Below are 27,260 nucleotides of genomic sequence, written 5' to 3'. Positions count from 1 at the left end.
GGATATATATATATTTACCAAAAAAAGATATGGGAATATTAAGCTGCTCCACCAAAAAAGGGAAAAATAGAGATTATGTGAAGAAAAACAATGAGCTCTGTCTCATTTGAGTTTTCTAAATAACTTTTGTTGAATTAGGTATTGTATACATTTGTATATGTCTGAACTGTCTTAGTTATGCATGTGTAGGGCCCTATAAAATCTGCTATGTGGACGGAATCACAGAATCCAGACATTAAAACAACGTTCAACAATATTCAAAAATATATTGAACTTAGTAGGAAATCAACTAAATATATTGAATTTATTAGTAAATGATTTAATTTGCCCAAGATTATGATAAGACATGAACAAAGTCAAATGCATAAATGATTCATATTGTCATGGAATTTACCACCAGGGACACCTGAAGTCAATATTAAATGAATCATTCTTTATTATCGACAAGCTGGAGAGGTTCCAACAAACTTAATGCACCAAGTACTACACATCTGTCAGGAGTTTCCCCGGGGCAGTCCCGTTTAGTTATTTTATATACTGCTTACACAGACAAGTTATATTTGCATGATTAATTATTCTTATTATTTCTAACGTTTGGTTCATGCATGTGACTGACCAATACCTTACAAGGCTTCGTCTCTCTACTTTGTGTCGCCGTTAGTGATGATGTTAAGACAACCGTCTTCTGGTAGAGGGAAAGGTTATCCCAAAAACCTTCTCAATGAAATGTTAACTACAAAGTAGTCTATGCCTACCTAACATAATAATATCCACTATATATACAAAAGTATGTGGACACCCCTTCAAATTAGTGGATTCGGCTATTTCATCCACACCCGTTGCTGACAGGTGTATAAAATCGAGCACACAGCCATGCATTTTCCATAGACAAACATTGGCAGTAGAATGGCCGGTACTGAAGAGCTCAGTGACTTTCAACATGGCACCCTTCAACAAGCAATTTCATGACCTCAGCTCCATCAAACACCTTTGGGATGAATTGAAACGCTGACTGCAAGCCAGGCCTAATCGCCCAACATTGGTGCCCGACCTCACTAATGCTCTTGTGGCTGAATGGAAGCAAGTCCCTGCAGCAATGTTCCAACATCTAGTGGAAAGCATACTTTTGGTCATATAGTGTATCATGATTATTTGCGTCAATCCAGTGGTGATTTGTTTAGCAAACTCTGTAACCACTTGTCTGCTACAGAAAGACCAATAACCAAGCAAGTCTCTTGCTGGTGTGCACTTCAATTAAAGGTTATGTACACCCAACATTTCTTAGATTTTTGCCAGACCTCCAAATGTTGTCTCCTGATGTAGTTTAAGCATTGTTGTGGACTTAGAACATCCAATTCTGTTGTTTTTCTATTTAAAAACTGTGATTTTGAGAGTGAAAATCTAAAAGAAATGAAATCTGAAACCTAAGAAAAGAAAATGGAGAACATTTAAACCGATTCTATAGGGCCCTACATGTGCAAGACATGATTGTGTGTATGAGATGGCACCATACCATAGGGCGGCAGCTAGCCTAGCAGTTAAGAGCGTTGATCCAGTAACTGAAAGGTTTTAGGTTTGAATCCCCGAGCCGACTAGGTGAAAAATCTGTCTGTTCCCTTGATCAAGGCACATAACCCTAATTGCTGCTGTAAGTCACTCTGGTTAAGAGCGTCTGCTAAATGACTCAAATGTAAAAATGTGTGTGACTGATACTTTTTGTCTCTGTAGGATGAGTGTGTGTTAGAGCCTGGTTTACGTGAGCGTGCCCAGAAACTCTTCCAGGTTCTCCTGCGCTACGCTACAGATCTGCTGGTGTGGGAGGAGAGCTATGAGCTAGCAGCAGAACTGCAGCCCAGGTACTAGCCTATTTCTAATGATAACCATAGCACTAAACTTATCCACATTACACCAGTAGTTTTAAATCCAGAATGACATTCAATGTGATTTCTCATAGGGTGAAGGAGGACACATACTACTGTGTACTGTACAACGATGAGCACCACTCATATGATCATGTGATCTACACCCTGCAGCGCTCTGTTCAGTGTGACCACAGTGAGGCACATACTCACACAGCCCTCATCGACAAAGAGGTACTGTCTGCAGGCCTTCTCTGCCATCTGGCATTCTTCATTACTTTCTTTAATTTATAGCATCTAGATATGTCAATAAAGGACGGAAAACAAATGTCTTCTGCTGCAATGTTGAACTCTCGTTGTTATTATAGCTATGCACTTGAAATTGATCATTCTCTTTTGAATGCAGGGTCGCCGGGCAGTGAAGCGAGGGAAGCTCCGGTCTTGCCAACAAGCCAAGGACCTCATCAGGGTAAATCATAGCCTTTTATAAAACTGCAAAATGCTAATTTTGCCATAGAACTTAATCACCTCCAGTGTTCTGAGTCATCTTACCCCTGCTATATGCTGTGTTGTTGTAGTCCCACGTTGGACTACATCTCCCTGCAGCCACTGACCTCTAACCTATGTTGTATTCTGTGTTGTGCTTTTAGTCCCACTCGGAGCACATCTCCCTGCAGCCCTTGCGTGTGGAGATCCTCCACTCTGCGGTCATGGCCCACCAGAGCTTTGCCATGCGATTGGGCGCCTGGTTTCAGCAGATCATCGGCTACTCAGTGGGGTTCAGGCAGGTGTTCTGTCAGGTGGCTCTGGAGCCCAGCTTAGAGGGGGACCAGCCCAGCCTCATCAGCCGACTCATGCTGCACGACTCTAGGCTGTACAAAGGCAAGAAGACCTTGATCCATACTCCAATCTATCTCTACATTAAGATGCACCTCTGTTTTGCCTCCAGTCCATCACATTCAAGCCCATTCTCTTCTTTCCACCAGGAGCCCGCAAGTTCATCCATGAGTTGATCTTCTGTAGCCTGCTGATGGAGACTGAGTACAAGAGGCGCTTTGCCATTGAGTTCACCAAGGTATGTCAAGTCAGTAGTACACTGATATGTTTAAAATAAATGCAACCTTTACATTACAATTGTGGCTAACCTATACTGTACATCCAACCCTTTTGCCCTAACTGTCTTTCAGCATTACAAACAACTGCAGAAGGACTACACACTTGATGACCATGAGAGGAGCATATCCATTACAGCTCTATCTGTGCAGATCTTCACCGTACCCACTCTGGTGAGAGCGATGGCCATCCATGTAATATAAAATAAACATTTGCCAGGCTTAGCTCACCACTGTATCCTTCTCTCTCTCTCTCTCTCTCTCTCTCTGTTCAGGCCAGGCAGCTGATTGAGGAAGGGAATGTGATCAAGGTGATCGTTGACACCGTCATGGAGCTGCTTTCGGAGCACCTGGATGCCAACCATCGCTTCCACTTCCAGGGGTACAACTCAGACAAGTTCTTCCGGATCCAGGTGATCTTCCACGACCTCAGGTGGGTGTGACATACTACTCAGCTTAATCTCTGACATCAGGAATATGTCTCCTGCTATAGCTGCCTGATGCTTATCCGTAATATGAAAGTGTTCTACTCCACAGGTACATTCTGATCAGCAAGCCCTCTGTGTGGACTGAGGAGCTGAGGACCCAGTTCCTGGAGGGGTTCAGGGTCTTCCTGGGGCTCCTCCACTGCATGCAGGTACACTCAGTCGCTTTACACTCTGGAGTAACCGTCGGGCGTTACAGCTTTTGTATTGACTTGCAGCCTTTGCCTCCATCATGAAATGCATCAGATGGTTGTTCTCTTGGTAGGGTATGGAGGAGGTGAAGCGGCAGTTTGGTCAGCACATCGAGGTCGAACCTGAATGGGAGGCTGGGTTTTCTATCCAGAGACAGCTACGACACATCCTCGTCATGTTCCAGGACTGGTGTTCATCTGATGTAAGTCCTCACGCAATGCTTTTTAAAATCCCCAAATCCCTCAATCTCTGATAAATATGGAAAAGTGTATGTTTCTGTGTACTTGACTGGCATCTCTGCCCATGCTCCCAGGAGACTGTTCTCCTCCTGTCCTTCAGGGAGTGCCACAGGGCGCTAATGCGCTGCAATAACCAACCCTTTCAAAGCGAGGCCACAGACTACTACATGTGTAAACACATCCTCCATGTCAGCCCATACAAGGTGTCCCAGGAGCCTGTCAGCATACACCTGCCCATCTCCAGGGCGCTCGCTGGTGAGGAGAACCATACTGTCCATCTGTCTGCCCCTATGGGCCTTGGGAAATTGCTCTGTGTTGGGACAGTAGTTGGGGTTGTGTAAATGAAGAGGGCGTTATGGAAATGAAGATCATACAGCATGGCTATTGGTTATTAGGGCCGGGACGAGACCATTACTGCAATATTTTTTTCCCGTAGAAAAAATGAAAACACAAAGCAGACAACTCTTTGGTCCTTTAAAAAACCTGCTGTATGTAAAATACTGTGTACTATAGCTTGGAAAATAAATACACGTGACTTTGGATGACAGCATAATGTTTGTTTACAACATTAGGGCTGTTTTCCTAAAGAAGTAACATTTCCTCAATAAGTTATCGCGATACTGGTATCGTCCCAGCCCTATTGGTTATGCTGTCATTCCACCTTCACACTAATGTTCTTTGGTGCATCTTGAGTTTTACGGAACCTCTAATACCAGTTATGATCCCCAGGCCTGTATGTACAGCTGTGTTATACAGGGGCAGTCAAACGCCTCCATGAATTCCTGGATCCAGTAAGTATCTGTGACAAGTGAAAACTCACTTTAAATCTTTCCATCGGTTTTCTTGTGTTTCATCAGTCAGTAAGAATCAGCTTTGTATCTGCAGACTATCTTCTTCCCTCTGCTGTTGCTAAATGACAGGGCCGTCTATGTGTTACAGGAGAGCTGTGACTTCACCTGGTTTGCGGAGCACCCTCTGCGCTGTGTGGTGCTGGCTGCCCAAGTCTCAGCTGAGATGTGGCGCAGGAACGGCCTCTCGCTCGTCAGCCAGGTGAAAGGCGGGATGTGATGGCTTGGATGGGCTGATGGTGTCAACTGTTGCTAAAACTGGAACTTTTCAAGAATTGATTTCACATTTTGTGATCGCTTAAATGTCAGTGTTTCAATGTAAGATGATTTGTCATTTGCAGGTGTATTATTACCACGATGTAAAATGCAGGGATGAGATGTTTGACAAGGATGTCATCATGCTACAGGTTAGTGTTTTAACAGCAACATTGTTCTGCGCTCCCCTCCCTGTTTATTCTATTGAGTCTCCTGACTACCACTACATAATCGGAAGTCTCCTCTCAAAACTTTTTACAGATTGCCGCTTCCAAAATGGACCCCAACCACTTCATCATGCTGATCTTGCAGAGATTTGAGCTCTTTGATGTGTTCAATGGAAGTCTCGCAAGCAAAGACCAAGTAAGAGAGATCATCGACTATTGGTTCAAATAAATAATTATTACATTTTGGAAAAATCGTAAATTAATAAAATACCAATGGTCCTGTTCAGGAACTGCTGAAACAGTGGAACCGGTTAACAGAAGAGATGCTCTACCTCCTCATCATCATTGTTGGTATGTCCCTAAGCTGCTTTCTAAATAACATATCTACTTAAGTAAATGTCTGGCAAAATCCTAATATGTAGTTAGTAAGTTGACTGTGTATAGTGACATCTCGTTGGCTAGATGATATAGCAGTTATTGATTATGTTGAAGGGTGTCTCATTCTGTATGTCATGCCCCCTGTGTCCCCAGGGGAGCGGTATGTCCCAGGGATCAGTCATGTGACCAAAGAGGATGTGACTATGAGGGAGGTGATCCACCTGTTGTGTATTCAGCCCATGGCTCACAGCAGCCTGGTCAAGGGCCTGCCAGAGAATGTGAGAATGTGGACCTATACTACTCTTCTAAAGCCTCACACAGACTGTACTATTTTAGCCATCTTATACCAGAATTTTGCCGTCCCAGACAAAATGTCCACGTCGCGGGCAAATTCTTAGGTTGTAAACGATTGTTGGACGTCTTGGGCCATTCAGTGTGACAGGGTCTAGGTCTGCCGATTTAAGTACCACTACGTGCAGTCGTAGGCTCCGACAAAGTTCTGTCAATGTCAGAAATGTTGAGCTTTTATTGTGTTTTGTGGTTGCTATTACGAGCCGATCTCGGTGACTTGACCAATAGGAACACGGTTGACCCTGAGTATGCACAGAGTAATACGATTGAATAGTCAGATTCATATAATATCTCAATTTAAACGTTTACATCCTTTGCAAGAATACCGATTTCCCTAATCTTTACATGACACATGAAGTCAAGCTACCTGATGGAATTTTGATAAATGCACAATCGCCAATCAAAGTATACGTTTTACCACAGCGGCCATGTTATCTTTGGGAAGCATGTTTTATTCTGATTTCGGACATGCAACGTTTGTATGTGAACTATTTCTAAGATGCATACTTTCAGTTTTTCCGAACTCACTTCACTCGCGCATAAGAAGTTCCCACTAGGTAATACAGCTTTGAGGTCTTAATTTAAGGTTAGGTTTAGACATAATGTTAGCAGTAAGGTTAAGGCTAGGATTGAGATTCAAATCTGACTTTTAAAAGATATATTGTATATGCAGGGTTTATGACTTTGTGGCTGTGCTAACTAGTGACGACCACAATAAGAGGAAGGCTTGAGCTACTGGTTCTGACACATACGCAGATCAAATACACCACTGCAGTTGATGTAACCTATGTCGGCTGACATAGCCTAACAAGCCAATCGCAGAATGTAATGACTACACTTAAGCAAATGGTACTATCTGGCCAAGTTGATATCAAGATTAATAATTTGGTAACGTCGCACAGTGTGACATGTAATAATCCTGAGAAAAAAGAAGAAACCGGCACACTGCTCTTGCTAGTATCACTGCTCTTTAATAAGCTTTACGTATCGGCCTGAAGGCCTTCGCCAGAGCTCTTATAAAGCTTAGTAAGAGCAGTGTGCAGGTTTCTTTTTTCTCTCATGTTATTCAATTGTTACCATGCAACAAAGATGGCTCAGATGTGCGGGCGCCTTTCGAATTTTGAATCATATGTAATAGTCCTAAAAGACTTGATCAGATGTACAGTCTGGGAAGGCCTTCACCACAAATGCTGTTACCACTTTTATACTGCAACAATGTACTTTTTTTGTTTATAGGAGAGCCATGAAACTGGCCTGGAAACTGTCATTCCAAAAGTTGCCACCTTCAAGTAAGTGTAACACTAAGGTCATCTTGACCATAATAATACAAATCAAAATAATAAATAACGTTTTCAGCAGAGAATAACGTTTGACAAGCTTTTTCACTGACCTGTTGATCCTCCCATTTAGGAAGCCAGGTGTTTCTGGACACGGCTTGTATGAAGTGAAAAAGGAGTGCCTGCCGGAATTCAATCCCTTCTTCTTTCACTATTCTAAATCTCAGCATAGCAAGGTATATGTTGGTACAGAGGCTACATACACATTTATATTTGTTTTTCCAAAGCCATTTTTCCCTTGGCTGCTGGCATTTGCTAATGTATAACCTTGTGACCTCTGTGCTCCAGGCAGAAGATTCTCAGAAGAAGAGAAGAACTCAGGAGGGCAGTGACAAAGGTGAGATGGAACTCATAATCATATGTTCATACAAAGGAAACAGTGTTATTATGAGCCAATCCCTGTAGGTGATTCACTATTTGCTTATGATTCATCACTGTCTCTCTGTCCATGCCCAGCCCTGCGTCCCCCTGTCCCCCCTCCCTTTTGCCCAGCCTTCTCCAGCATAGTGCAGCTGCTGTGTTGTGACATCCTCATCCACATCCTCAGACGAGTCCTGCAGAGAGCTGTGGAGGACCGGGCCACCTACTGGACAGAAGCCATGATCCAGAGGGTACAATTCGCATGTATTTCTCTCCCGCTTGCGCTCTCTCTCGCGCTCTCTCTTTCTTTTTTATATGAACCATATTAACTGTAACTGTGTGTGCCCCCCACAGTCCCTGCACCTTATAGGCCAGGGTCTGTTGGAGGAGAAGGCCCAGTTGGGAGCCAACACTGTGGAGCAGGTCACCTTTGACTTCAGCCTCAAAGCTCGCAGTGAGTGTCCTAGAGATACTACTTTTTGTCTTTAAATATATCACTTGGATTATTCTTGGTTTAGGGTACAGTTCATATACATTTGTTCTTGAGACATTTTCTGTTTCTCTACTCGCTCAGCGATCGGCTCCGAGCATAGCAAATCTGTGTTCCACCTCCTGTCCAAGATGACGGCTCTTCCTTCCTTGGAAGCCCAGAAGGATATGATTAAGTGGACACTGCAGGTGGGTTAACTTCATTGTCTTGTTAAGAGATTTGATCATCTTTTTTCAAAGGAGATTTTAGACAGTTTACAGTACAGCTTTTTGTTTAAATGATCATATTTCTCTTTCTGGTAGATGTTTGAGATGGTGAAGTGCCTTAGGGAGAAGTCCAGTCCAGCAGCCTCTATGAGCGTGGAGCAGACCAAGCCAGAAGAGGTAAAAACAGAACATGTGTCATTTTTACACCTCTGTCATGCAACATTTCTGCATTGAAGAATCCTCACCCTCTGTCTATGTCTGATTGGTTGACTCAGATCGTCCCTGACAAAGACAAAGCCGAGCGGAAGAGGAAGGCGGAGGCAGCCAAGCTCCATCGCCAGAAGATCATGGCTCAGATGTCGGCCATGCAGAAGAACTTCATTGAGTCACACAAGATGCTATATGACAACATGCCAGAGAGTTCCCAGGGGGAGCCTGTGGCCTCCAGAGAGAGGTGAGGAGGATGTAGGGGGAGCTGTTGGCCGTGAGGGAGACTATAGAGTCTTGCCTTTCCTTTAAAGACATGCTCCGGAACTTTGGCGACTACAAAGTATTTTTTAAACCTCTCGCTTTGGGCTGGATGTGTGTCCATGTGTAATTCATACATGCATAATTACCTTCTTACCTCAATTAGCCATGAAATCCCTAGTTTGAAAGCTACAGTTTTTCTGAAAGCTGCGTTGCGCCATTTTCCCTACATTTTCTCTCACGTGGTCCAGCCCCCTAGCAATTTGAGTTCTAGCCAATGACCTTCAGCCCCTCGCAATTTGAGTGACAGCTAGCAAGATGCATACGCAGCAGAGCGAGAGAGAGCAATGAAAAGGGGTTTTTGGTGACCACTTTTGGCTCGTGAGCGCTACGTTCAGAACTACTGGCTGAAAAGTATACAAAGTACTGGAGAATCTCTTTAATAATATACTCTAGCTTGCCTAGTAGTACCTCAAGTTTACTGCAGGAGGGAGAGTGAATTCAAATTTGAATTGGGTTGATTGCTTGATTGAAGGTTAGTGATTAGGAGGATATCTATAACTGATTTAAATGAGTAATTTGCTGTCATGTTTCTTCCTCCTGTCCTGTAGCTGTGCCATGGAGCTGGGAGAGTTGTGCGTGGCTGTGGGGCCTCAACGGGGCTCCACCCCGGCTGAGAGGGAGGTGCTGACCTGCATACTATGTCAGGAGGAGCAGGAGGTCCAGGCCCGATCTCCAGCCATGGTGCTGACTGCCTGTGTCCAGCGGTCAACCGTGCTCACACAGTGCCGGGGGAAGACTCTGGCAAACAATGGTTAGTTCCCTTTTCAGTCTCCTCCATTTGATCTCGTGTTGTACACAATACTCTCTGACCACTGTCATCTCTTTTTGCGTTACTGTTGAAATGATTAAAGATGTTAATGTGTTGTTCTGTGTGACAGAGACCATGTACCCCCTCTTCATGCCACCTGACCTGGCTGTGGGGACTCACACTGGCAGCTGTGGCCATGTCATGCACGCCACCTGCTGGCAGAAGTGAGTCACTGCAGTCACGTGTATCAATGAATCATAGGGATGATGATTCTAACATAATATCTTGGGCCTGAAGACCTAAAGATAGATTTTTTTTTTTGTTCTGTGTGTTCTAGGTACTTTGAGGCCGTCCAGAACACCACTCGGAACCGGCTCCATGCTGAGCACATCATTGACCTGGAGAACGGGGAGTACATGTGCCCGCTCTGCAAGTCCCTGTGCAACACTGTGGTTCCTCTCATCCCCTTGGAACCACTCACACTCAACTAGTATGTCTTCTTTTTAGACTTTATTGCCACTTCCTAAATGACTGAGTTTTTAGATAAGTTTTTGGAGTATCCATAAAACTAAATCTGGTTTATGGCCCAGTAGTGAACATATCAGTTGTAACCAACCTGTCCCTTATGTCCTGTCTGCAGTGAGAATGCAGAGCTGGTGGGACAGCTCCTCACCCTCCCTCGCTGGATCCAGATCCTCTCTGCCAGGATCAAAGGACTCAAGTCTGTCACTCGTGGACCAGGTAAAGACAGCTGTGTGATCTCACAAAGTCATCTTAGTGGAACGAGCCCAGTGCTTTTGCAGGTGTGACTCCATTGTGTTTGTGGTCCAGAAAGCAGCGGTGAGACTATCAGTGATGGAGACACTGCCCTCTGCGGGGAAGGCGAGCCAGACTTCCGCTCCATCCTCAGCTTTGGAGTAAAAGAGCCGTGAGTCACTCACTCAGTCACTCACTCAGTCACTCACTCAGTCACTCACTCAGTCACTCACTCAGTCACTCACTCAGTCACTCACTCAGTCACTCACTCAGTCACTCACTCAGTCACTCACTCAGTCACTCACTCAGTCACTCACTCAGTCACTCACTCAGTCACTCACTCAGTCACTCACTCAGTCACTCACTCAGTCACTCACTCAGTCACTCACTCAGTCACTCACTCAGTCACTCACTCAGTCACTCACTCACTCAGTCACTCAGTCACTCACTCACTCACTCACTCAGTCACTCAGTCACTCAGTCACTCAGTCACTCACTCACTCAGTCACTCAGTCACTCACTCACTCACTCACTCAGTCACTCACTCACTCACTCACTCACTCACTCACTCACTCACTCAGTCACTCAGTCACTCAGTCACTCAGTCACTCAGTCACTCAGTCACTCAGTCACTCACTCACTCACTCACTCACTCACTCACTCACTCACTCACATACACACACACCCATCTGCTCTTAATGGTTTATTCAAATGTTTCTATAGCGCACGACACACACTGACATCATTTCCATGTTATTGACAGTGTACTATATTATGTATCCACTCACTACATGCTCTGTAATGTAATCAGTACTTGTTGATCTTCAGGAGGAAGTACTCTGACAGCATAGCGGAAATGCTGGTGGTATGTGCCACCACGGTGCACAGGGTGGGGCTGCAGACGGGCCCTAACGAGCTGTGTCCCGCCGTGCCCGTCATGTCCTGGAACACCTGTGCCTTCACCATCCAGGCCATTGGTCAGTCCCACCGACTCTCTCGCTCTCTCTCGCTCTCTCTCGCTCTCTCTCGCTCTCTCTCGCTCTCTCTCGCTCTCTCTCGCTCTCTCTCGCTCTCTCTCGCTCTCTCTCGCTCTCTCTCGCTCTCTCTCGCTCTCTCTCGCTCTCTCTCGCTCTCTCTCGCTCTCTCTCGCTCTCTCTCGCTCTCTCTCGCTCTCTCTCGCTCTCTCTCGCTCTCTCTCGCTCTCTCTCGCTCTCTCTCGCTGTGTCTCTATCTCTCTGTGTCTCTATCTCTCTGTGTCTCTATCTCTCTGTGTCTCTATCTCTCTGTGTCTCTATCTCTCTGTGTCTCTATCTCTCTGTGTCTCTATCTCTCTGTGTCTCTATCTCTCTGTGTCTCTATCTCTCTGTGTCTCTATCTCTCTGTGTCTCTATCTCTCTGTGTCTCTATCTCTCTGTGTCTCTATCTCTCTGTGTCTCTATCTCTCTGTGTCTCTATCTCTCTGTGTCTCTATCTCTCTGTGTCTCTATCTCTCTGTGTCTCTATCTCTCTGTGTCTCTATCTCTCTGTGTCTCTCTGTCTCCTTTTTCTAGCTGAACTCATTTTACCATACCTCGGTATGTTTTTTTTTTTTTCTTCTTCTCCTAACAGAGAACTTGCTACAGGAAGAGGATAAGACACTGTTCGGCTCTTTACAAAACAGACAGGTAGGTCAGATAGATTACAGAGGGACTGTGTTTGACCAGTTTTCACCTTCACAGTAACTCTGCTTTCTTTTTCAGCTTGCGGGTCTGAAGGCTGTGGTTCAGTTTTCTGCAACCCAACGCCTCAAGAGCTCCCAGGCTGTCATTCAGAAGCACTTCACAGACATGTTAGGAGGTACATGTTCAAACACCACCCAGCACACGATATCCATCCACCTAACATTCATTTTGTGTGATTTGGTATTTTATGTAATATTTGATTTGGTTGCCTCTCTACAGCCTTGCTACCCACCATGAGTTCAGAGAGCACACCTTCTATTCTAGAAGTAGACTTCTTCCACCTTCTGGTAAGTCACCCATCAAATCAAATGTTATTAGTCACATGCGCCTAATACAACAGGTGTAGACCTTACAGGGAAATGCTTACTTACGAGCCCCTTTTTTAATTATTCATTTCACCTTTATTTAACCAGGTAGGCCAGTTGAGAACAAGTTCTCATTTACAACTGCGACCTGGCCAAGATAAAGGAAAGCAGTGTGACAAAAATAACAGAGTTACCCATGGGATAAACAAACGTACAGTCAATAACACAATAGAAAAATCTGTATACAGTGTGTGCAAATGAAGTAAGGAGGTAAGGAAATAAATAGGCCAATAGTGGCGAAGTAATTACAATTTAGCAATTTACACTGGAGTAATAAATGTGCAGATGAGGATGTGCAAGTAGAAATACTGGTGTGCAAAAGAGCAGAAAAATAAATATGGGGATGAGGTAGGTAGTTGGTTGGATGGGCTATTTATAGATGGGCTGTGTACAGCTGCAGCGATTGGTAGGCTGCTCTGACAACTGACACTTAAAGTTAGTGAGGGAGATATAAGACTCCAACTCCAGTGATTTATTTTTTATTTTTAAAGCAATTCGTTCCAGTCATTGGCAGCAGAGAACTGGAAGGAAAGGCAGCAAGAGGAGGTGTTGGCTTTGGGGATGACCAGTGAAATATATCTGCTGGAGTACGTGCTACGGGTGTGTGTTGCTATGGTGACAAGTGAGCTGAGATCAGGCGGAGCTTTATCTAGCAAAGACTTACAGATGACCTGGAGCCAGTGGGTTTTGCGTCGAAAGTTAAGCGCGGGCCAGCCAACGAGAGCATACAGGTCGCAGTGGTGGGTAGTATATGGGGCTTTGTGACAAAACGGATGGCACTGATAGACTGCGTCCAGTTTGCTGAGCAGAGTGTTGGAGGCTATTTTGTAAATGACATCGCCGAAGTCGAGGATCGGTAGGATAGTCAGTTTTACGAGGGTATGTTTGGCAGCATTAGTGAGGGAGGCTTTGTTGCGAAACAGGCTTTGTTGCCAATTCTAGATTTAATTTTGGATTGGAGATCCTTCATGTGAGTCTGGAAGGAGAGTTTACAGTCTAGCCAGACACCTAGAATATGTGGACAACTACAAATACCCAAGTCAGAACTGTCCAGAGTAGTGATGCTGGGCGGGCGGGTGCGGGCAGCGATCAGTTGAAGAGCATGCATTTAGTTTTACTTGCATTTAACAGCAGTTGGAGGCCACGGAAGGAGTGTTGTGTGGCATTGAAGCTCGTCTGGAGGTTAGTTAACAGTGTCCAAAGAGGGGCCAGATGTATTCAGAATGGTGTCGTCTGCGTAGAGGTGGATCAAAGAATCAAAGAACGACATCATTGATATATATACAGAGAAAAAAGTTGGCCCGGGAATTGAACCCTGCGGCACCCCCATAGAGATTGCCAGAGGTACGGACAACAGGCCTTCCAATTTGACACACTGAAGTCTGTCTGAGAAGTAGTTAGTGAACCAGGCGAGGGAGTCATTAGAGAAACCAAGGCTGTTGAGTCTGCCGATAAGAATGTGGTGATTGACAGAGTCGAAAGCCTTGGCCAGGTCGATGAAGACGGCTGCACAGTACTGTCTTTTATCGATGATGGTTATGATATCAGTTAGGAGCTCAAGCGTGGCTCAGGTGCACCCGTGACCGCTATGCAATCTGGTTTCTGAGCTGGAGTGCAGTTTAACCGACAGTAAAGTAAAAAAAAAAAAAAAAGATTAAAGTGGAGCAGTAAAAAAATAACAATATATACAGGGGGGGGTGCAGGTACAGAGTCAATGTGCAGGGGCACCGGTTAGTTGAGGTAGTATGTACATGTAGGTAGAGTTAATTAAAGTGACTATGCATAGATGACGGAGAGTGGCAGTGGTGTCGGGAGGGGGGGCAATGTGAATAGTCTGGGTAGCCATTTGACTAGGTGTTCAGGAGTCTTATGGCTTGGACCTAGCCTCTTGGACCTAGATTTGGCACTCTGGTACCGCTTGCCTTGTGGTAGCAAAGAACAGTCTATGACTAGGGTGGCTGAAGTCTTGGACAATTTTCAGGGCCTTCCTCTGACACCGCCTGGTATAGACGTTCTGGATGGTAGGAAGCTTGGCCTCAGTGATGTACTGGGCCGTTCGCACTACCCTCTGTAGTGCCTTGCGGTCGGAGGCTGAGCTGTTGCCATACCAGTCAGGAATGCTCTCGATGGTGCAGCTGTAGAAACTTTTGAGGATCTGAGGAACCATGACAAATCTTTCCAGTCTCATGAGGGGGAATAAGTTTTGTCGTGCCTGCTTCACGACTGTCATGGTGTGCATGGACCATGTTAGTTTGTTGGGGATGTGGACACCAAGGAACTTGAAGCTCTCAACCTGCTCCACTGCAGCCCTGTCGATGAGAATGTGGGCGTGCTTGGTCCTCGCTTTCCTGTAGTCCACAATCATCTCCTTTGTCTTGATCACATTGAGGGAGAGGTTGTTGTTGTCCTGGCACCACACGGCCAGGTCTCTGACCTCCTCCCTAAAGGCTGTCTCATTGTTGTCGGTGATCAGGCCTACCACTGTTGTGTCATCTGCAAATGTAATGATGGTGTTGGATGCGTGCCTGGCCGTGCAGTCATGAGTGAACCGGGAGTACAGGAGGGGGCTGAGCACGCACCCCTGAGGGGCCCCTGTGTTGAGGATCAGCGTGGCAGATGTGTTGTTACCTACCCTTACCACCTGGGGGTGGCCTGTCAGGAAGTCCAGGATCCAGTTGCAGAGGGAGGTGTTAAGTCCCAGGGTCCTTAGCTTATTGATGAGCTTTGAGGGCACTATGGTGTTAAATGCTGAGCTGTAGTCAATGAATAGCATTCTCACATAGGTGTTCCTTTTGTCCAGGTGGGAATGGGCAATGGGCAGTGTGGAGTGCAATAGAGACTGTATCATCTGTGGATCTTTTGGGGCGGTATGCAAATTGGAGTGAGTCTAGGGTTTCTGGGATGATGGTGTTGATGTGAGCCATGTCCAGCATTTCAAAGCACTTCATGGCTACAGACGTGAGTTCTACGGGTCAGTAGCCTTTTAGGCAGGTTACCTTTAGTGAAGGAAGTTAGTGTTCTGTTTGATGTATACAGTAGGTTTTCCACACGCTCTGGGGATAACCAACCTTTCTTTGTGTGTTGTCAGGTGGGGCTGGTGCTTGCCATTCCAGCGCTCTACCAGGAGGAGGCGGTAGACCTGCAGCCCTCTGCTGTCAGCTCTGCCTACAACCACCTTTACATCCTGCACCTGGTCACCATGGCCCACGTGGTGCAGGTCCTCCTCTCCTCCACAAATGACACTGCAATGTTTGGGGGAGAGGAGGGAGAGGCGGAGAGGGCAGCAGCAGAGCTCTATGCCGCTGTGTCACAGTGTACAGGCGGGTAAGAAGGAATGCTGTCTTTTCTCTGTATTTAAAAAAATAAATAAATGTATATACGCTACTGGTCAAAAGTTTTAGAACAATTACTCATTCAAGGGTTTTTCTTTACTTTTACTATTTTCTACTTTGTAGAATAATAGTGGAGACATCAAAACTATGAAATAACACATGGAATCATGTAGAAACAAAACAAAGTGTTAAACAAATCAAAATATATTTGAGATTCTTCAAATAGCCACCCTTTCCCTTGATGACAGCTTTGCACACTCTTGGCGTTCTCTCACCCAGCTTCATGAGGTAGTCACCTGGAATGCATTTCAATTAACAGGTGTGCCTTGTTAATTTGTGGAATTTCTTTCCTTAATGCATTTGAGTCAATCAGTTGTGTTGTGACAAGGTAGGTGTGGTATATAGAAGATAGCCCTATTTGGTAAAAGATCAAGTCCATATTATGCCAAGAACAGCTCAAATAAGCAAAGAGAAATGACAGTCCATCATTACTTTAAGACATGAAGGTCAGTCAATACAGAACAATTCAAGAACTTTGAAGGTTTCTTCAAGTGCAGTCACAAAAACCATCAAGCGTTATGATGAAACTGGCTCTCACGAGGACCGCCACAGGAATGGAAGACCCAGAGTTACCTCTGCTGCAGAGGATAAGTTCATTAGAGTTACCAGCCTCAAAAATTGCAGCCCTAACCGTCTGCGCGCGTGCGCTATCGTGCATAATGTATTTTTCCCCCCCACACCAAACGCGATCACGACACGCAGGTTAAAATATCAAAACAATCTCTGAACCAATGGCATTAATTTGGGGACAGGTCGAAAAGCATTAAACATGTATGGCAATTTAGCTAGTTAGCTTGCACTTGCTAGCTAACGTTAATTTGTCCTATTTAGCTAGCTTGCTGTTGCTAGCTAATTTGTCCTGGGATATAAACATTGAGTTGTTACTTTACCTGAAATGCACAAGGACCTCTACTCCAACAATTAATCCACACATAAAATGGCCAACCGAATTGTTTCTAATCTCTCCTCCTTCCAGGCTTTTTCATCGTTTAACTTATATGGTGATGGCATCTAAACATTCATTGTATTACCACGACTACCGGCAAAACAGTTCGTCTTTCAATCACCCACGTGGGTATAACCAATGAGGAGATGGCACGTGGGTACCTGCTTCTATAAACCAATGAGGAGATGGGAGAGGCAGGACTTGCAGCGCGAACTGCGTCAGAAATAGGAATGAGTTCTATTTTAGCCCTTGGCGTGGCAGACGTGTCCGGTCTGGTCAGCATGTTAAAGTAACAGACATATCTATATTTCCTGTTCAAAGGTGACTGTGTGAAACAGGCCTTCATGGTTGTATTGCTGCAAGAAACCACTACTAAAGGACACCAATAAGAAGGAGAGACTTGCTTTGGCCAAGAAACATGAGCAATGGACATTAGTCCGGTGGAAATGTGTCCTTTGTTCTGGAGTCGAAATTGGAGATTTTTTGTTCCAACTGCTGTCTTTGTGAGACGCGGTGTGGGTGAACGGATGATCTCCGCATGTGTATTTTCCATCGTAAAGCATGGAGGAGGAGGTGTTATGGTGTGGGGGTGCTTTGCTGGTGACACTGTCTGTGATTTTTATTTAGATTTCAAGGCACACTTAGCATTCTGCAGCGATACGCCATCCCATCTGGTTTAGGCTTAGTGGGACTATAATTTGTTTTTCAACAAGATAGTGACCCAACACACCTCTAGGCTGTGGGCTATTTGACCAAGAAGGAGAGTGATGGAGTGCTGCATCAGATGACCTGGCCTCCACAATCCCCTGACCTCAACCAAATTGATATGGTTTGGATGAGTTAGACTGCGGAGTGACGGAAAAGCAGCCAACACGACTTTTGGAATAGCGTTCCAGGCGAAGCTGGTTGAGAGAATGCCATGTGTGTGCAAAGCTGTCATCAAGGCAAAGGGTGGCTATTTGAAGCTATATTAAAATAGATTTAGATTTGTTTTAACACTTTTTTTGGTTACTACATGATTTAATGTGTTATTTCATAGTTTTTATGTCTTCACTATTATTCTACAATGCAGAACATTTTAGAAAATTAAGAAAAACCCTTGAATGAGTAGTTGTTCTAAAACTTTTGACTGCTAGTGTACTTTCTGTAAATTGTGCAGTGGGTCATTTTTTGACATTTTTCTGTTCATGTTCATCCAGTCAATGGTCAATTATTTTCCCAAGCAGATTGTGTGACTGTGTGTTTTATTGACTAGAATGAGGTCAGATGTGTCTGGGAGCTCAGTGGCAGACAGAGTGAGGAGAGGGGTCACGCCCTTCCTGCGCTGCGCTGCCCTCTTCTTCAATTGCCTTACAGGGGTGCCCCCCCCAGAGGAGCTCTCCAGTACTACAGGTAGGTATCTCAGGGCTCAGACTACTGTGGTGTGTACGGGGATTGAATGGGTTAGGGTTTTACTGACTGAACCGTTCATGCTGTCTCGACTGCAGTTACATCTCAAGGCCAGATGGAGGCACTGTGCAGTTATCTGGCATTGCCCTGCGATGTGTTCCAGCTCTTTCAGGAGCACCGTGGGACTGTCTTTCCCTTATTACAGAGGTAATATCAATAACCTGTTAGTCACAGCCAAAATACATTGAAATTAATAGAACATTTACTAACTGATGTTCTTACCAGATGTGTGATGGTAGCTATGTTTCTAATGTAATTGTTTGAGGCACTTAAGATATATTTTTCACTGATGGCCTCTGTCTCTCAGGTGGTGTGGGCACCCAGCTGTAACCAAAGCCCTAAAAGGGGAAATGCAGACAATCAGGTAAGCTCAAATTCACTTTGCAACAGAATTAAATATTTCAGATTTTATTTTCCTTTCTTCCCTATGAATAACTGAATCTTTGATAAAATGATTATTGCAGTTATCCCAGGAAAAGGAATCGGTTAATTGAGCTTCCTGAGGATTACAGCGCGCTCCTTAATCAAGCCAGTCACTTTCAGTAAGTAGCCACCACTGTCTAACTTGGATTATCATATACGCTGGTTAAGTGATTGGAGAGCTGTTGAGTTCCAGTGGAGACTGAGTCCTCTTTCTCTCTACCCTCCTGTCCAGGTGTCCTAACTCCACAGACGATGAGAGGAAGCACCCCACCCTGTGCCTCTTCTGTGGGACCATCTTGTGCTCCCAGAGCACCTGCTGTCATAGCCAGCTTGATGGGGAGGAGGTGGGCGCCTGCACCGCACACGCTGCCACCTGTGGGGCTGGAGTGGGCATGTTCCTCAGGTGGGTCGAGGACAAGGGCTCCTGTAGGGACAGGGTGGGCATGTTCCTCAGGGGGGTCGGGACAAGGGCTCCTGTAGGGACAGGGGGGGCATGTTCCTTTGGTGGGTCGGAGACAAGGGCTCCTGTAGGGACAGGGGGGGCATGTTCCTCAGGGGGGTCGGGGACAAGGGCTCCTGTAGGGACAGGGTGGGCATGTTCCCCAGGTGGGTCGGGGACAAGGGCTCCTGTAGGAACAGGGTGGGCATGTTCCCCAGGTGGGTCGGGGACAAGGGCTCCTGTAGGGACAGGGTGGGCATGTTCCTCAGGGGGGTCGGGGACAAGGGCTCCTGTAGGGACAGGGGGGGCATGTTCCTCAGGTGGGTCGGGGACAAGGGCTCCTGTAGGAACAGGGTGGGCATGTTCCTCAGGTGGTTCGGGGACAAGGGCTCCTGTAGGGACAGGGGGGGCATGTGGTTATAAACATGTTCATATGTTCTATAAAGCTTCTACTGATTCCTTTGCCCCCCCCCCCCCCCCCCCGCTGATTAGGATAAGAGAGTGTGAGATGGTCCTGATGGCCAGTAAGACACGAGGAAGCGCCTATCCAGCCCCTTATCTTGATGACTATGGAGAGACTGACCCACAGCTGGGGTAAGCTGGCCACATCTCCTCTCTTTGCTTTTGAAACATTCATTACATCCATCTCTGATGGCATTCTGTAGAAAAAGGTTATATTTGTAAAGCAAACCTGTGTCACTGACGGACTGTTTGTGAATGTGAGATTAGGAGGGGGAACCCCCTGCATCTGTGCCCTGAGAGGTACCGGAAGCTCCACCAGCTGTGGCAGCAGCACTGTATCCTGGAGGAGATCGCCCGTAGCCTGGAGGTTGTCAACGTCATGTTTGCTTTCGAATGGCAGATGCTGTGAGCCCAAGACCAGGTTATGTGTGCTGCTGGGTAGGGCCACGGTCTGAAGGCCACAGCCAAGGGGCACAGCCCACACACGTGTGTGTATACATACATACATACATACATACATACATATACACACACGCCCATCTACATATGTCCTGGCCGGGAGCGGTGCGCCCCTGTGCAGCCATTCCTCCCCAGGATCCCAAAGGGAGTGCAGATAGGACAGAGAGCGATGAGGAGGGGGTCGGGAACTGAAGTCGCCTTGTTTGAATTTGTCTGCTGTGAGAGGGCTATGAGTAATGCTAGGAATAACGTTCCCCTTCTCCATAGAAAAGCTTATTAAAGGAAAATACATCTATCAAACACCCAAGTATCTTTATGCCGTCAGCTTGTGTATATAAAATATCTCCCAAGTGATGCTGTGAATTATCTGCCATCTCCTTTTTGTTTTAAGACTTTATAGAGATGATAAAACAATGGCTTTAGTGAGTCTTGCAGTGTGGGAGTTGTTTACTCTTTTGCAAATGTCTTTGGGATCATGCTTCCTGTTTCTATATTTTTTGCTTTCTGTCACAGTAGACCGTTTGCATGGCACCTAGCCCATGTTACTGACCATCACCCTTTTAAAATGATATAAATAGATTTCTTTCCACAAATAGAGTACATTTTGGGTAGTGTAACTTGGTAAAAAAAAAATACAATTTTCACCTAATTTTAACATTGACATAAAGAACATGTTCAACTTAATAAAAAACATTTTTTCCATCTCAAGGAGTTAAATAAAAAAAGGACTAGTAAGGGCCAGTAAAGTAGCATTAAAGTAACAGGGTTGAGATTTTCATCTTAAATCAGTCATGCATCTCCCTGTGACCGGGGGAATGAAAGCAAAATGGAGGGGCAATCGAATGCAAGCTACAGACATAAAAAAAAAAAAAAAAAAAAAGTTGAAGCATTTCAAGCCTAACTATCTACGGGTAACGGGGTTGACATGGTATGCTCAACAGACTCAGTTTTCCACCACAAAACACCAGAAAATTGCCAAAAATAGTAGATCCAGCTCACCTGTTTTTACACTATGATTTCACTATTAGATGTTCAATGTTTCTTTTGAAAAAATATTTTTAAAAGGAATTGATTCACCATATTAAAACGAGAGTTACTCACCAGGGTTGACATTAAAATGAGGGACATGTGATTTAATCACTTATCACATAAAATAAATAATTATCATCAGAATTGACTTTGTCAAAACAACAAAATAACTAGGGCTTTACAATGATGGTGAACTTGGAGACGTTGTGGTGTTAAGTGGGTTAAAACCTTCCTAGAAGTCGGAAAACATGACGAGGGACATGTGAAAATTGTGACTTGTGACTTTAGCAAGTCTTCATATAAAATAAGCTGATTTCTTGAATTTTCTATGTGGTCTATATTAAATGGCATATCATTTTAATGTAATGGGCTTCTAAAATTCATTATTGGTGCACAATTTCTGTTTAAATATTAAAGGGATGCAAAAGGTACTCTATTCGTGGAATGAGCCAGATAATGTACAGTGCCTTCAAAGTATTCATACCCCTTGACTCATTACACATTTGGTTGTTACACCCTGAATTCAAAAGGGATTAAGGAGTTTTTTCTCACCCATCTACACACAATACCCCATATTGACAAAGTAAAAAAATATATGTATTTATTTAACAATTGTTTTTGTAAATGAAATACAGAAATATATAATTTACATAAGTATTCACACCCCTGAATCAATACATGTTAGAATCACCTTTGGCAGCAATTAAAGCTGTGCGTCTTTCTGGATAAGTCTCTAAGACCTTTGCACACCTGGATTGTACAATATTTGCACATTGTTTTTCAGTCTTCAAACTCGCAAGTTGTTTGTTCATCATTACTAGACAGCCATTTTCAAGTCTTGCCATAGATTTTCAAGCAGAATATTGTAACTAAGCTACTCAGGAACATTCAGTGTTGTCTTGGTAAGCAACTCCAGTGTATATTTGGCCTTGTGTTTTAGGTTATTGTCCTGCTTACAGGTGAATTCCTCTCCTAGTGTCTGGTGAAAAGTAGACTGAACCAGATTTTCGTCTAGGTTTTCAAATATGTTTGCAGTACTAATTTAGTGCCTTGTTGCAAACAGGATGCATGTTTTTGAATATTTTTATTCTGTACAGGCTTCCTTTTCACTCTGTCAATTAGGTTAGTATTGTGGAGTAACTACAATGTTGTTGATCCTTTTTTAGTTTTCTCCTATCACAGCCTTTAAACTCTAACTGTTCGAAAGTCACCATTGGCCTCTCTGGCAACTGAGTTAGGAAGGACGCCTGTATCTTTGTAGTGACTGGGTGTATTGATACACCATCCAAAGTTTAATTTAATAACTTCACTATGCTCAGTGATATTTAATGTCTGCTTTAAAAAAAAAAGTTTTTACCCATCTGACAATATGTGCCCTGCTTTGCGAGGCATTTGAAAACCTCCCTGGTCTTTGTGGTAGAATTTGTGTTTGAAATTCACTCCTCGACTGAGGGACTTTACAGATAATTGTATTTGTGGGGTACAGAGATGAGGTAGTCATAAAAAAAATCACGCTAAACACTATTATTGCACACAGTGAGTCCATGCAACTTCTATGTCTTGTTAAGAAAATGTTTACTCCTGAACTTATTTAGGCTTGCCATAACTAAGGGGTTGAATACTTTGACTCAAGACATTTCAGCTTTTCATTTTTTAATAAACAGTTCTAAACCATAATTCCACTTTGACATTATGGGGTATTGTGTGTAGGCCAGTGACCAAAAAAATCTCAATTTAGTCAATTTTAAATTCAGGCTGTAACAGAACATTTTGAAAAAGTCAATGGGTGTGAATACTTTCTGAAGGCACTGTATGAATAGATATACAAGCAATTTCTATACTGGTCAAATGCAAAAGTATATGAAGAGATAATTAACTATTTTACTTTACAAACATTGCTTATTGTAATCTGAATGAATTAGATAGCAATTAAATGTTAATCTGAAAGCACTTTGAAATAAAGTTACTAAAGTGTTCAATATATGTACATGTAAAAGAGTCGGTCTTCACTGAAATTCCATATTTTGCCAACCTGATACACTTATTAGAGGCATCTTTTGTTGTAACTCCTTTAAATAATTGTGTATGGGAATATTGTCATCTGCTCTTGAAATTATTATTTGTGCTGTGAAAATGACATTCAAATAGATCATATTGTAGCTAATGGGGACAAAAAGGTTCATACTAGCAATGCAAAATATATTCTGTACACGACTAATCTAACAAGTAAATAAGAGCACATCACTACTACATTTAGTGTATTTATGACAATTATGTACATTTTATGGGAGAGTATCTACATGGAAAAAGAATAATCGCTATAAAAATACACTTGATATTACATCAAACTTTTCAGGAAAATGAAGTTTTGTGCATATACTGTATGGTTTTGTTTTTCCTAATTTGCGTTGCTTGACAGTGCTGTATGATAACCAGGCTGTCTGAATAAAGACATGATCTAGACGAGTTCTTGTGCCCTCTTTGTCTGACTGGGAATATCAACACAAATGTCACGTTTGTTCATTTTGCACTTACTCTTCAGTGTCTGAAAAGAGAGTAAATAAAAAAACAAAAAAATGTAATGAAAGAGAAGATACTGTATGACTTAAGTATTTCTCATCACCCTCATTGCATCATATGTCAGTACAGTGACATGGACATTGACATCAAATCCCATGTCCTTATTATACAGTGCCCTTAGCACCTCGTGTTTCCTACAATAATTACCATAATTTATATTACACACTATACTAGTTAGCTTTAATAACTACTACTTCCTGGCTGCACTTGAGGATGTTGTAAGGATGTATCTTGCAGGAATGATACTGTTGATTGTTGCTTAGCAGCACCTGTGTTGTATAATAAATCAGATTTGCTAATATTTCCCTGTTTAATTCCACGGCGAATCAAGGCTGACAAAGAACCTACACAGTTTTGTTTATAGTCTGAAATAGCATATTGTGTTGATTGGTAGTATCTGTAGTCCTCAGTAGTTTAAGCAGGGCCTTAAGTAGTCTCTCCCTCCTTTGTATGGTGTGTGTGGCCATAATAGGATGTGTCATCAGATTGATTGGAGGTGAGATTCCGTTCTGACATAGATTAGGGGTAATTTGAGGCAGTGGGGGTCCTATTGCTTAGAAATCTCAATCTTGTTCGTCACACACTTGGCTATATGCATACAGACTTGCTGCAGAGGATTAGGATGGCAGGTAGCCTAGTGGTTAAAAGCACTGGGCCAGTAACCGTAAGGTTGCTTTTTTGATGAGCCGACTAGGTGAAAAATCTGTGTATGCCCTAGAGCAAGGCACTTAACCCTAATTGCTCCTGTAAATCGTCTACTGTACAAAAATAGCACTAGTGATATTTATTTTAAGTGCCAACACTTGTCTGTGCTTGGTCTTCACTTTTCTCCTACAGAATTTCTTGCTAATCGTAAACAATATTGTACTGAACAAACCCAACAAGAACAACTATCAGCAAAACCTTGGTAATGTCTAAGTTCCAAAATGATTTAGTGTTTACAAGTTTCTAACTCTTTCCGTTAGGCTCTTCATCTGTATGCGTTCCACTATATGTAAGATTTCTTGAAGTGAGACATACTCAGTTGCATTGGTCTATAGCTTCAGCAAAACTAGGGAGCATATTTATAAAAGCCTAAATAATTTTGTTAAGACAGCACACACTTAATTGCCATGTCTGTGGGAAAGCTTGTCCCATTGCTGTGGGAAAAGGTCTGCACATTTTGACCTGGACCAATGCCATTCGGCTAATCTTGATTAACTCAGAACGAAAGTCTTGTGTAATTGGGCAGCTGCTCGATTAAGTTCTGGGTACATGCATGTATAGCCGCTGGAAGAAGGGGTGATAATATAATAGGAAAAAATGTGTTTCTCACAAAAGTAGTCCACTGGGCCTGTATTAGTGGACCGATATTGCCCAACATGTTTTTTTTAAACTCCGCCTACTTGTAGAGAAATGCCAATGCTATCCTCCTCTCATGTTGCCGAAACAGTCTATGACTCTTTCATACAGTAGCCTACACACTTTTAGTTTTTGTTGTCCTAGGCTACCTGGCTAAAATGGTTGCTCGCTAGCCTAACTTCCTTTCATGGGCAACAATGAGGCAGCTAGTTAACATTAGCCTACTACATAGCTACATATTGAACTAACATCCTCGCAGCAAAGGGGCACTATGTATGCATTTATGGTTGGATCAGAATCACCATTATAATAATTGGCCAGTATGGAGAATTAAGTAAAATCACTTGTCCAAATCCCTATCTCCATCCATGGCTAATTTAGGAAAGGGTCAATTTTAGCTAGCTAGCTAGCCCCCGGAGGACAACACACAATGAGATGAAACGATTCCATTTTTTTTTTGTCAGTGATATTTGGCTTTTGATATGATGTGATTGGTGTGAAGCCAAATACAAACTGGCTTCCCTTGACACTTTTGGTGCACCACGACTGTTCACAGTTGAGCTCACTCAGTTTAGCTCAACGCTGATTGGCATTTATTTTATATAATAAAATATAAAGGGAGGCCAAATTCTTGCTGGCTTCCCTTGTATTCGATGCTACGGGCGGCAACAATATCATACTCTTTTTGACCAGACAGCTTCAGATATATGGGCTACACATATAGAGACAGAGGGGCGCTGTTTTGCTCACTCGGATGCTTTCTCCGGTGAGAAACATTTAGCCTCTTGTGAATTGAAGGGAAATTATGAAACACAGCGAGACAAAAGATCAATTATTTTATGTTTTTGGGAGGTTTTATTGGTACAATTTTGGGGGAAGCCTGGATTCCCTTGGCATCCATAAATACACATCACTGTTAAGGGTTGAGTGAAGTTTAATGCGATATAAGCACAGTTTGGCTTTCACTCGTAAGTTAATTTGTTGATATGGGTAAATGTAAAGAGGTAACAAGGCATTACATCATGGCATAGAATCAATGACACATGGATTTTGTTTGTATGTTATTGCTAAACGATCTCTGCTGTACATTTCCATGTTATCAATTATGGTATTGTGTTCTGTACCAATCTGCTATTGGATGTCTCCTTTTGCAAACACATTTGCACACTCACCAAATCACCAAATCCCTCTTGATATGATAATCCTCCCTCTTACGAACAATGCATGGTTTGCAAAATAATGTTAGCCAGTCATATGCTGCCACAATGTTTCTTTCAGGCAAGCACTTATGTCGCTTTTATTGCTCGAGGCACTTCCTGCCCTTTGGACAAACTGACTTGATGTGTATTGCCTGGTCGTTCACCTTTTTAGGACCCTGTGGAGTGGACTCTTCAAGGTAAGTGTTAGAGCAGGGGTCAACTGGCCACAGGTATCTGCTTTGAGGGCACGTTGTCTGGTCCATAGTGGGCTGTGGAGGGGACATCAATGTTGGGGTGGGCTGAAGCCAGCGGTATCTGGAACCAGTCTCTGAAGCCGGCGGTATCTGGAACCAGTCTCTGAAGCCGGCGGTATCTGGAACCCGTCTATGAAGCCGGCGGTATCTGGAACCCGTCTCTGATGCCGGCGGTATCTGGAACCCGTCTATGAAGCCGGCGGTATCTGGAACCCGTCTCTGAAGCCGGCGGTATCTGGAACCCGTCTCTGAAGCCGGCGGTATCTGGAACCCGTCTCTGAAGCCGGCGGTATCTGGAACCCGTCTCTGAAGCCGGCGGTATCTGGAACCCGTCTCTGAAGCCGGCGGTATCTGGAACCCGTCTATGAAGCCGGCGGTGTCTGGAACCCGTCTCTGAAGCCGGCGTTGCCGCAGCACTCGGACTTGATCTGTAGCAGGTCCACAGTGTGCTTTAGAAAGCAGCAGCCTGCCCTGGTGTGTTTTTTTTTATAGTAGCGAATGCCGTCCCCCAGCCCCAGGTTCAGAGCCTCGTTCAGCTCACTTCACATGCCGTAGCACGTGTGCCCCCACCAGGATGCAGAAGAAGGTGCAGATGATGTATGGTAGCATCAGCAGCTTCCGGGCCTGTTGCGATGAGCATGTTGGGGACGTAGTGGAGGTCCCTCTGCCATCAGCTTGTTGATCTCCACCTTCAGGAATATTCCCAAACTGAACAGAATCACCACTGTCACCACGGAAACCCAGTTGAGGATCCACAGCACTTGGGCAAGCTTTTCCAAGCTAATTTGCTAAGCAATTATTCAGAAGAAATAGAATACATTAAACTACAAACATAGGAGACTACAAATATGGTTTTATTGCATCTGATGTCTCAATCATTTTGTTTA

General features: G+C 44.0%; 1 protein-coding gene across 1 annotated transcript in view; it reads left to right on the top strand.

Annotated features, from left to right (window-relative positions):
* Positions 1 to 23,465, top strand: part of ubr1 (ubiquitin protein ligase E3 component n-recognin 1) — a 38,854-nt gene extending 15,389 nt beyond the window's left edge. Inside the window, exons 5-45 of the mRNA XM_055863241.1 lie at positions 1,729 to 1,856; positions 1,955 to 2,093; positions 2,266 to 2,328; positions 2,510 to 2,741; positions 2,846 to 2,934; positions 3,047 to 3,145; positions 3,247 to 3,404; positions 3,509 to 3,608; positions 3,722 to 3,850; positions 3,962 to 4,142; positions 4,617 to 4,678; positions 4,827 to 4,937; positions 5,077 to 5,142; positions 5,252 to 5,353; positions 5,445 to 5,508; positions 5,689 to 5,813; positions 7,123 to 7,175; positions 7,297 to 7,399; positions 7,512 to 7,560; positions 7,680 to 7,834; positions 7,938 to 8,037; positions 8,158 to 8,261; positions 8,376 to 8,456; positions 8,555 to 8,733; positions 9,359 to 9,561; positions 9,689 to 9,782; positions 9,896 to 10,048; positions 10,199 to 10,299; positions 10,390 to 10,486; positions 11,143 to 11,291; positions 11,923 to 11,978; positions 12,054 to 12,150; positions 12,255 to 12,322; positions 15,489 to 15,724; positions 17,994 to 18,130; positions 18,226 to 18,334; positions 18,495 to 18,551; positions 18,652 to 18,729; positions 18,843 to 19,013; positions 19,542 to 19,643; positions 19,779 to 23,465. Of these exons, the coding sequence (XP_055719216.1) occupies positions 1,729 to 1,856; positions 1,955 to 2,093; positions 2,266 to 2,328; positions 2,510 to 2,741; positions 2,846 to 2,934; positions 3,047 to 3,145; positions 3,247 to 3,404; positions 3,509 to 3,608; positions 3,722 to 3,850; positions 3,962 to 4,142; positions 4,617 to 4,678; positions 4,827 to 4,937; positions 5,077 to 5,142; positions 5,252 to 5,353; positions 5,445 to 5,508; positions 5,689 to 5,813; positions 7,123 to 7,175; positions 7,297 to 7,399; positions 7,512 to 7,560; positions 7,680 to 7,834; positions 7,938 to 8,037; positions 8,158 to 8,261; positions 8,376 to 8,456; positions 8,555 to 8,733; positions 9,359 to 9,561; positions 9,689 to 9,782; positions 9,896 to 10,048; positions 10,199 to 10,299; positions 10,390 to 10,486; positions 11,143 to 11,291; positions 11,923 to 11,978; positions 12,054 to 12,150; positions 12,255 to 12,322; positions 15,489 to 15,724; positions 17,994 to 18,130; positions 18,226 to 18,334; positions 18,495 to 18,551; positions 18,652 to 18,729; positions 18,843 to 19,013; positions 19,542 to 19,643; positions 19,779 to 19,920 (4,722 nt within the window). The 3' untranslated portion in view covers positions 19,921 to 23,465. The remainder of the gene's footprint in view (positions 1 to 1,728; positions 1,857 to 1,954; positions 2,094 to 2,265; positions 2,329 to 2,509; positions 2,742 to 2,845; positions 2,935 to 3,046; positions 3,146 to 3,246; positions 3,405 to 3,508; positions 3,609 to 3,721; positions 3,851 to 3,961; positions 4,143 to 4,616; positions 4,679 to 4,826; positions 4,938 to 5,076; positions 5,143 to 5,251; positions 5,354 to 5,444; positions 5,509 to 5,688; positions 5,814 to 7,122; positions 7,176 to 7,296; positions 7,400 to 7,511; positions 7,561 to 7,679; positions 7,835 to 7,937; positions 8,038 to 8,157; positions 8,262 to 8,375; positions 8,457 to 8,554; positions 8,734 to 9,358; positions 9,562 to 9,688; positions 9,783 to 9,895; positions 10,049 to 10,198; positions 10,300 to 10,389; positions 10,487 to 11,142; positions 11,292 to 11,922; positions 11,979 to 12,053; positions 12,151 to 12,254; positions 12,323 to 15,488; positions 15,725 to 17,993; positions 18,131 to 18,225; positions 18,335 to 18,494; positions 18,552 to 18,651; positions 18,730 to 18,842; positions 19,014 to 19,541; positions 19,644 to 19,778) is intronic.
* Positions 23,466 to 27,260: the final 3,795 nt, after the last annotated feature.

The sequence above is a fragment of the Salvelinus fontinalis genome, chromosome 15, assembly GCF_029448725.1.
Source record: "Salvelinus fontinalis isolate EN_2023a chromosome 15, ASM2944872v1, whole genome shotgun sequence".
In the NCBI taxonomy this organism is placed as follows: Eukaryota; Metazoa; Chordata; class Actinopteri; order Salmoniformes; family Salmonidae; genus Salvelinus; species Salvelinus fontinalis.
The sequence above is the reverse complement of the archived record's forward strand: the minus strand, read 5'-3'. Positions and strand labels throughout refer to the sequence as shown.